Source organism: Mastomys coucha, unplaced genomic scaffold, assembly GCF_008632895.1.
Source record: "Mastomys coucha isolate ucsf_1 unplaced genomic scaffold, UCSF_Mcou_1 pScaffold15, whole genome shotgun sequence".
Taxonomy (NCBI): domain Eukaryota; kingdom Metazoa; phylum Chordata; class Mammalia; order Rodentia; family Muridae; genus Mastomys; species Mastomys coucha.
The window spans coordinates 92392222-92401389 of NW_022196897.1; the positions used below are offsets into that span (position 1 = coordinate 92392222).

General features: G+C 44.9%; 1 protein-coding gene across 10 annotated transcripts in view; it reads left to right on the forward strand.

Moving 5' to 3' along the window:
- Mpped2 (metallophosphoesterase domain containing 2) overlaps window positions 1-9168 on the forward strand; it is a 183474-nt gene that overhangs the window by 167881 nt on the left and 6425 nt on the right. For all 10 annotated transcript variants that reach the window (XM_031371285.1, XM_031371287.1, XM_031371289.1 and 7 more), the window contains one exon: window positions 8204-8319. In XM_031371285.1, coding sequence (XP_031227145.1) covers window positions 8204-8319 — 116 coding nt within the window. The remainder of the gene's footprint in view (window positions 1-8203; window positions 8320-9168) is intronic.

Here is a 9168-nt window from a genome sequence, read left to right on the forward strand (position 1 = left end):
AAATGCTGTCTTTTTTCCACTGGATGGTTTTAGCTCCTTTGTCAAAGATTAAGTGACCATAGGTGCGGACACCTCTCTTCTAACTGAAGATACCATTGATTTTCTTGGCTGCAAAGTAACACTTCTATAAGCATCAGGCCGTATCCAACTCCTCTCCTGCCCACAAAAAGTACTCTCTGTCTTGCTGTAATCTGTCCTGTGGCCTGCTAGGCTCTCAGGGTCTGATTGGTGACTTCATCTTCTCGGTCACATGGAAGGGGGCAGAAAATAGGACGAGACTAAAATGACTTTTTTCTCTGGTATGCTAGCGATTGTGTGTGTGTGTACATTGCAGGTAGGACTGGGGGGTAATTGTGTGTGCCTGTGGCAGGGTGGAGATGTTTATGATGGGGTCACATAACTGGGTGTGGAGCCTGGAATTAGATAGATATCAGGTGTCCTTGATCATTCTCTGACCAGCGAGCCCCAGTGATCTTCCTCTCTCTATCCCCACCCCAGCTTTCTGGTTACAGGAACACACAACCACCCTGGCTTTAATACGGATGCTAGGGCACTGAACTCACGTCCTCACGCCAAGCTCTTTTACCCACTGCACCATCTCCCCAGTTTGTTCTTCCTGCTCAGAACTTGTTCATAAGATTAAAGGCCAGGTTGCTTGGGTAGGCTGTGCTGACACTGTAACATTATTTTTAATAATTCATAGGGGCCATGTTTGAAAACAGGTCATAATGTCTCGTTTCTAGATTCCTAAAGCAAGCTCCGTGCATACTGCCTCCTTCCCAATAGGAGAAGGGAAAGGTAACAGAGGCTTGTTTCTGATGCTTGCTCCTTGTTAGTTACAAGACAAGAGCATAGTTAGCATGTTGGAAAAGACAGCAGTGTCTGATCCTTTGGCTCCAGAAGCCCCACCTGTAGGTCACGGGGCTCAGGGGACTACCTGGTACCGTTTCATCCTTTTGCATATACAGCACACAGACCACATTTGTCATCCAGAACTGCCCTTTATCAAAACAGTATCTTTTCATCCCAAGCACCTTATGACTAAAGGCGATACTACAAAGCCCTAGTGAAGAGCTGGGATGAGACAGCTGTTGGAAGAAAAGCCTGCAGTGCCCTTTGGAGCAGCTGAGCCAGTGTCTGGTGAGGCAGGTTGTCCAAGCAGCTGTACAGGGTAGAAAGATAGAAGAAGTTTCCCTTCTCTCTGCTAACAATGGTGTGTGTGTGTGTGTGTGTGTGTGTGTGTGTGTGTGTGTGTGTGTGTGTATGTGTGTGTCCTTGATTCAAGTCAGTCTGTGAGCCAAAGCAAGACATCTTTTTAATTGCACAGGAAAGTAACTAGCCAACAGAAGGACTTACGTAGGAGACAGGGAAGGTTTCTCAAAACCCAGAGCTTAGAGGGAAAAGCAAGGCAGGGAAGGAGGGAGGGAGCACGGGTGGAAGAGAAGGGGACAGGTGGCTGCCTTTCATCTGGATATTCAGGATGGCACATCTGGTGTCAGGGAAACTGCTCTTTGTATCTGACAGGGAAGCTTTGCAAGCAGGGGAGGGCTCAGCCATCGGAGGAGCTGGAGATCACGAATTACCATGACAGCTTCATGGCATGTGGAGTGCTGGGTGATTTTCACCAGCAGTGCTTAAATTAGCTTCTCTTGGACCTAGTATGATGTGCAATCGGAGAGGGAGTGCCAGGCCTGAGGAAGGGGGACTGTGATTCTGAAGAGCCACCGTATAGGAAAGAAATGTGAAAACTGGCCCCTACTTTCTGAATTTGGTATAACGGAGGTGCCAGGCAGTGCTGGTACCATTAATTAGTAGCTTGTCAGTTCCTCCAGAAAAACCCCTCTGAGCCCTCTATTATAAATATTCCAAGGACCCTGAATACCTCCAACTCTGAACTTCCGCAGTTGAAGACCTGTGCCAGCCAGCTAAGCAGCCTTGAGGAACTGTTTGGCCCTGTGCACTTGCGTCTCAGGGATTTGTCTGAGCAAGACTGCATGAATGAGTGAGTGAGCAAGTGTCTTTCTGGAAAATTTTCCCCTCAAACAATGTGAGCCGAGGAAGCACCTTTTAATAAGTAATCAGCTGGAAGAGATCGGGCTGTCTGGCCGTCTAGTAATGCTTGCTGGATCACTAGGGGCCTTTAAAACATTCTGGAGCAGGGCGCTCTATGATTTGTTGAATACTTGGCTGAAAATTCTAGAAAGAAAAAAGAGCATGAGCAATTCTCTGCGAGTACACATATTTACACATGTAGATATTTATAGAAACAGATATATTGCTAATATATCATATATAAATAGAAACTACAAATTAGCATTCCCAGGCCATGTCCTGCCAAAGGTTTTACATACAGTTCTTTTATCTAGATTGGAAGATAACTTTTTATTACATAGATGAGGAATCTGAAACTCACAGAAGGCAAGGACGTGATTGGCAGGTGTGGGACTTGAAGGTGGATCTGTTTGACTCCATAATCCACACTCTTAACCTCTGCCTCTCAAGTAAGTATGGCTGGCTTTTATAGAGCCTGCGGGTTCTCAAGACTATAAGGAGGCCAGCCTGCCAGGTCCCACAGCTGGGTGTTACAGGATCCATTGACCTCTCCTTCTGAGCATCTAAGGAAATGAAAGAGAGATACCCCAGGGCTTCTAAGCCTTGCAGAAGTCCTCAGCAGATCTCGACACCTAGAACTCCAGTCTTTGTGGTATAGCCAGCCCCGTTCCCATGGAAGGTGAATAGTGACCCAAACCAGGACTGGAAACCAGAGCAGCACACATGACCTCCAGCTCCGCTGTCTGTAAATCCCGCTTTGCCAGGACAGGCCCTGCCCCCGCTGAAGTTTGTGGAGGGAGTAAACAGCCATTCTCTGTCCAGGCCTCCTAGGATTTATGAGCAGCAGCTCCTGCCTGCACTGATGCGCCGTGTACTGCAAACACAGATGACCTTTGCAGCGATTTCATCTCAGCCTGCTTCCGTCTAGAAGACCTGGGTTTTTTTGTTTTTTTTCTTGACGCTGTTTCCAACTAGTTCTGCCTGTTAACTCTCCCGACTCCTGCCGCTCTCGGACAGCCAGCCACAAAGGCTAACAGCTGGCAATTCAAGAGCCAAGGTCTGATTGGTGCCTTGAAAGCATCCCCAGTTCCTGTCCATCTGAGTCTTAGGTCCAGTGGTTTCAGGCAGATGGAATTGCTCCCCTTCCTTCCAGACCTTTCTAATCCCTCCCCAGGAGGGGATGGGTTTCAGGCCCAGATTGGCCTCCTAGCGGGAAGGTGCTCTGTGAGTCCTTTTCTTACAAGTTGGTTCCCATGTGGTATTTGTTAGTCACAGCTAATTATGAAGTCCTTGGCCAAGGCACTAGACATTGTTCCTTGGATTCCTCCTCCCTCTTTTTCCCCCTTGCCCCCTGTTGCTGCAGAACAAAACCTATTGTGGCTCTCTGGAGGTTGGCTGTGTGCATATTTTCCGGTGAAACTCTGATGGGCTCACTGCTGGGGTCTCATGTTTCAGATTCAAACTGAACTGGATAGAGCATTATTCACTGACATTGACAGAGCCTGCCCGCAGACGTTTCTCCCACACTGCGCTGAGTCCCTCGCAGGCAATTTGGACAATTCACTGAGAATAATTCACAGCATTACTCAGAACCTGGGTAATCTGTACAGAATAGTATAATGTTGTGAGCGTTAGATCATAGGAGGCTCAAGTGCCAGGTGTCACCAGCTGCCCTGAGTCTGCGAGGTTGCAGAGTCTGAAGCCGCCCTTGGGTCCGTCTTTCCTGTTCCCTGGGCAGACTGCCTTGGCATTCACCTGCACTGTGAGCTGGGCTTCTGCAGAAAACATCCACATCCTAAAAGCAAGCTTGAAATCTGTAACTGAGTCCCCTCGTTTGTTCATTCCTTGGATGGAGAGACTGGCCACTGAGGGTCCTTCCCTTACCTTAAGGTCCACATGAGCAAGTGAATTTGAGGACAGAATGAGAATTAGAACCCAGGGCTCCCAACGTCCAGGAGCCCCATTTCTTTCCCTGTGCTGGGCTGGTTCTGGAAAACATCACCAGGCTGCTTTTCTCTCTGGCTGATTGCCACTACCTTATGTGAAGACCTTCTGTATGTGCAGGGGACAGGAACTGTAGATGGATGGAAAGTAGCAGCGACATCACACTGTTTTCCCTAAGCCACCTGGCAACCCATGCCATCTTCTGGAATCATCCAGCGTGCAGACTGAAAGGCCGATGCAGGTGCAGGTGCCATTAATTTTTCCATTATATTCATGAGACTCCCACATTAAAATCACTTGAGGTGGGTTTTGTCACTATTGTTTAACAGAAGGCCATAGACCAGGGTCGTCCCATTCAGGGTTACATGGTAGCTACAAATACTAGTGCTGGAGATGTTGATAAATTGCTATCACTAATGGTGTGCTTCTATCTAAATATAGACTGAGACTACATGTTTAAGGAGTGCTGTGGGGAATTAAAGCCAATAATCTAGATAAAGGCTCTGTGTAAAATATATCAGGGCCTTGATAAATGTTCCTGTCACTGTAACATAACCGCTCACTGTCATACACACAGGGGCTTGAGTTCAAATAATAAAAGCCAGACACATTAAAACTTTGTCCTTAACTTGGACCCTTCTGCATTCTGTCACAAGCTTAACATTAACCAAACATAGTTTGGGTTATCTATAGACCATGAGTTCAGCCTAGTCTCTCCCTGGAAGCTTATAAAACTGAGCACTTCCTGAGAAAGGGAGGGTATGACTACAGGCTTGTAAGAGAAGAAGCTACAAGACGAACATTGGAAAGACTGAAAAAATGAACTGTTGTTCTTTGACTATGAAAGTCCCTAGGGTGTCCTGGGGCTCAAAGCTGCCTGTCTCCAGCAAAATGAAGCCCCTTGCTGTCCCCCACAACTTGGGTGTGCTTGGGACTCTTTCAAACTCTTCTTTATTTTCCATCCAAACAAGAACCAAAGGTCCAGAAGCTTGTTTTCAAAATTTAGGAAAGCAGATGTTTTTGCTTATTTTTTCTTTAGTCTCTCTTCTGCCAGAATGCTGAGTTTTCACTGGGTTCTGTAGTTGTTTTTCTATTTTGTTTTGTTTTTACTTTTAAGACAAATCTTGGACAAGGGTCACTGTAAAAGGAAGAAGGGTGGGCATTTCCAAGCTGGGGAGCTCTGCTTTTTTGGACCTGAATGAAAATATGCAAGAACCCGATGGTGGGCATGCTAGAGGCCACGAGAGAACAAGACGAATGGATTCCTTTCTAGAAGAGTCTCAGGCTTTCTTCCCAGACCTGATGCCTGGAGCTGCCTATTTAATCAGGAATAGGGCAGTGAGCATTGCTTTCTGACAGAATTCTGATGAAGCACATGCCACATACCAAGTAAGGCTCAGAACTACTTATGGACCCTAGAGCTCCCAGCGTGCTAAAACATGGTAGATACTGATTCATTTCTATGGCTTTTTTTTAACCAATCAACAGGAATTAGTATCAACACACAAGACACATGTGTCATATTTGTCAGTGTTAATCAAAGTCTGACTCTAGTCCTACTGAATTTTACAGGATAGCCCTGGCTATCCTGGAGCTGGCTGTGTAGATCAGACTGGTCACTAACTCAGAGATCTGCCTGCCAAGTTCTTGGATTATAGGCATATGCCACCATGCTCCATTAACAATTCACTTTTTAAGTTTCCATTATCTAGCTTTTCAAGGCCACCACTATCCCTAGCCTCCTAGACGTCATCCTTTATTTTCAAAGGCAGCACTGTCAGGTTGAGTTAGTTGTCTCTCATTGCTCTACTCAGGTCACTCCTAACTGCCCTTTAGAGGCCACTGTCAGAGGCCTTGGTTGGTCACACTGGACCTGCCTGTATAAATCTAGGATTATGTCCCTATTTTAAGGTTAGTGACCTTTGCCACTGGAGGATATATTCACAGGTTCTAGGTACGAACAATGTGGATCTTTAACAGGGAGCACTATTGCTCACAACAGATAACACAGTACAATGGTTGTATTTAGTAGAGCTTTCAGTTATAAGAAGTGGGACTTAACAGAAGCTAATGAAAAGAAGGGATCTTGTTGGTTCATATACTTGAAAGAAGGAGTTCAGGTTGAGTGAGACACAACTGAATCCATGTGTCTAAGACCATCATTGATGCCCTCTCTTTCCTATGTTGGGTTTCTTTGGTGGTTGATTTAGTCTCAAGTAGAGACTAAAGGATAAATGTAGCATCTCCCAGCCAATTCTTGAGACTTGAAATTCCAGGAGAAACTTGACCTCCTCGTTATCTGGGCTAACAACTCCCAGTAATAACACTCAGCTGCCCAGCATGTACTTCTGTAAGTGAATCACAGGCAAATTATGTACAGACAAATGCAAGTTGTTTTATCCAAGATTCAGGATGGAATCAGCCTTACTTGAAACACATGTATTATTATGACAGGGAGGGAGCAACTTACCAGTGAAAATATAACATTGCCACAAGAGGAAGGGGAGAGCTGGGTATGCCAAAGCAGCAAGTGTCTGTCTACCCCATCACATTACAGTTTGATTTCAGAACCATGAAATGGAGATAGCATTTGTCTTCAAGCCACAGACAAACTTGAAAGAGTCCAGAAGTGGTTCATTTAAGGCGAGTTATTCAGGTAGTACACAGGAAGAGGGACTGGCATGGTGGTTAATTCTGGTTGGAACCAGATTACCTTATTTTATGTCCAAGTTATGTTTGCTTAGTTTCATCATTTGTAAAATGGATGGTAATGCTATCCATCCCGGGAACACTAAACATTATGAGGTTGAAGTATGCAATAAAATGCTTGGACTAGAATTTTGATGGTGTAAATACCTAATGAACAACAGCTGTCTTCATGATTGTTACCATTTTATTACCATGTTGTTGGGCACAGGCTCCGGGAAGATGGCATGGGGACTTGGAAAGAGTAAATTGGGTGCTTTATTGGGTCCTGCCACTTTCTAGCTGGAGCCAGTCTCTTTTTTTCTTAAACTTTCTATCTTCACCATGGAGAAAAGGTTGATACTGTCACCTGAAATGTGGGTTTTGAAATGGTTAAAATGACCATCTATCTGCCATTGACTATGCATGTCCACCACCAAATGAATGTTCTGTTAGTGTTTCTGAGTTTGGATTCTTGAGGGAATCCTGTTAGTTTGCCTTGTGATTGTCTTCAAATAAGAATGCACAGTCCATTTGGTCAACGGTGACTGGCAGGTGGGGGCAGGTTAAGCTGGAAAGGAAAGTGGAGTGCTAGCAGGAAATTGCCCATCTTGTCTTTTGCAAGTGTTCAGAGCAAAGCGCAATTTCCCTAAGGAACAAAGCAGCCATTTTCAGAGAATTCTGGTCAACTTGAATGTTTTGAAAGAGGACAATTGGAAATGCCTTGCAGAAGCATGCAGAATTTCTAAAGAGAAACCGTTTTCTCTATCTCTCCCTAACAAACAGGACATTTGTAAATGAAGCACTGTCAGGGCCAATTAGACAGAGACAGACAGACAGACAGATAGACATCCCCACTCCCTTGCTCATATAGTCTCTATTTCAGAAACTCACTCCTGAAGCAGAGGCAGCTCTTCAAAGAGGCTCAAAGATGCTGTTGGAAGCTAATTCCAGAAAGATCAGGGGTGTCCCCAGAATCCTCCCTTTGGTGGCGGGAAGAGTTTCTTGTGACACCCCCCTTCACTTTTGAGGGCCCCGAGGCTGGGCCCAGCAGCCTCCATCAGACTGATCAGGGCACTTCAGTGGACAGTCAGGGGTCCTTTTGTCTTTAACAAGGACCTCTGCACCAAACCTGGACAGCAGTGGGGGGAGGGTTGGGAAGTACTGCTGGTGTTTCTTGTCTCTGCAGCACTAAGGGAGACTGGGAATACTTTGGATATCTTGGGAAGCACTGAGATTTAGGAGGAGACAAAGCTTTGTCAGAGTTTTGATAGAAGCCTGCTGTGCAAGCCTCCACTGTAGTGGCTCCCATGCCCCTTTCTAGGTGAACAATTCGTAGGCCCCATGCCTGCTTTCAAATGGATTGGTTTTGAAGCAGTCAACAGAAAAGCAGCCCGCTGCCAGGGCCAACCATCAAAAGAGAAAAGAGAGCATCGCAAACTGTGGGTGAATACTCGTGAGAAAAATGACAGTCCAGAGGCTCATTCTGCTGGCCTGACCCGTATGTGTTATCTTCCCCAAGGACCCCGTGGTTTAATGGATGGGGCTTTAACCTACCCAGAGGCCAGTCCCTGCTGGACAAATGGAACCTCATCCCTGAAGGCATCGACATACTCATGACACACGGACCTCCTCTAGGTAAGTCACACAAAGGTTGGGCTTTCGTCATACAAAATGCTCCCTTCTTGCAGCATAATAAGTAATGCTTCAGGAATGTAATCATTTTTCTTCAGGAAAAAAAAAAATGAATACAAAAAAGAAAGTCAATGTCTTTAAAGAAACCCAGTATGGAAATTAAACTCAGCAGTTTTGCTAGGCTTATAGGTGTTCATGAAATTAATTTTTTTTTCATTTAGTCGAGTTGGGGGGAAAAATCAAATGAGCATGGAAAACCATAGTCTTTTCAGCTTGATAATTTATTTTAAGAACTGTGTTCGCTTCACAGTAAAGGGATAGGTTGGGACACAGAAGACAGAGAGAGACCTACCAATCATAGGCATTTGAATGGCAGGGAAATGAAAGAAACTTTTGTTCAAAGGAGCTCATCTTCCTTTCACACATATCACTGGGCCTGGAATATCTTTAAAGGTTAACGTTTGAGATGATTATATAAAAAAAAAATTTTTTAAGATGAAATATTTTCAGTAAGGACTTGCCCTGAAAATGACTTACAGGTAGGTATTTTTCTGGCATACTGTGGGAGCATTCTGATTTATATGGTCTCTGGGTATCAAAGCCACCGCCCTAGTGACCCAGATTATCAGTCAGAAGGTAGTTAATTGATTTAAATAATTCGATCCTAATTATTGATGAGCCTGTTACTGGTTTGGCTTGCTACAGGACATTTTGAGCCAGGACCCACCACCCCAGTTCTCACCATCTACTTTGTACAGACACTTCTAGCTAAGCATGCTCAGAAAATGCAAATATTTCCATTTGAATGCACATGTTGATATTTCTTTTCTTTTTTTTTTTTTTTTTTTTTTT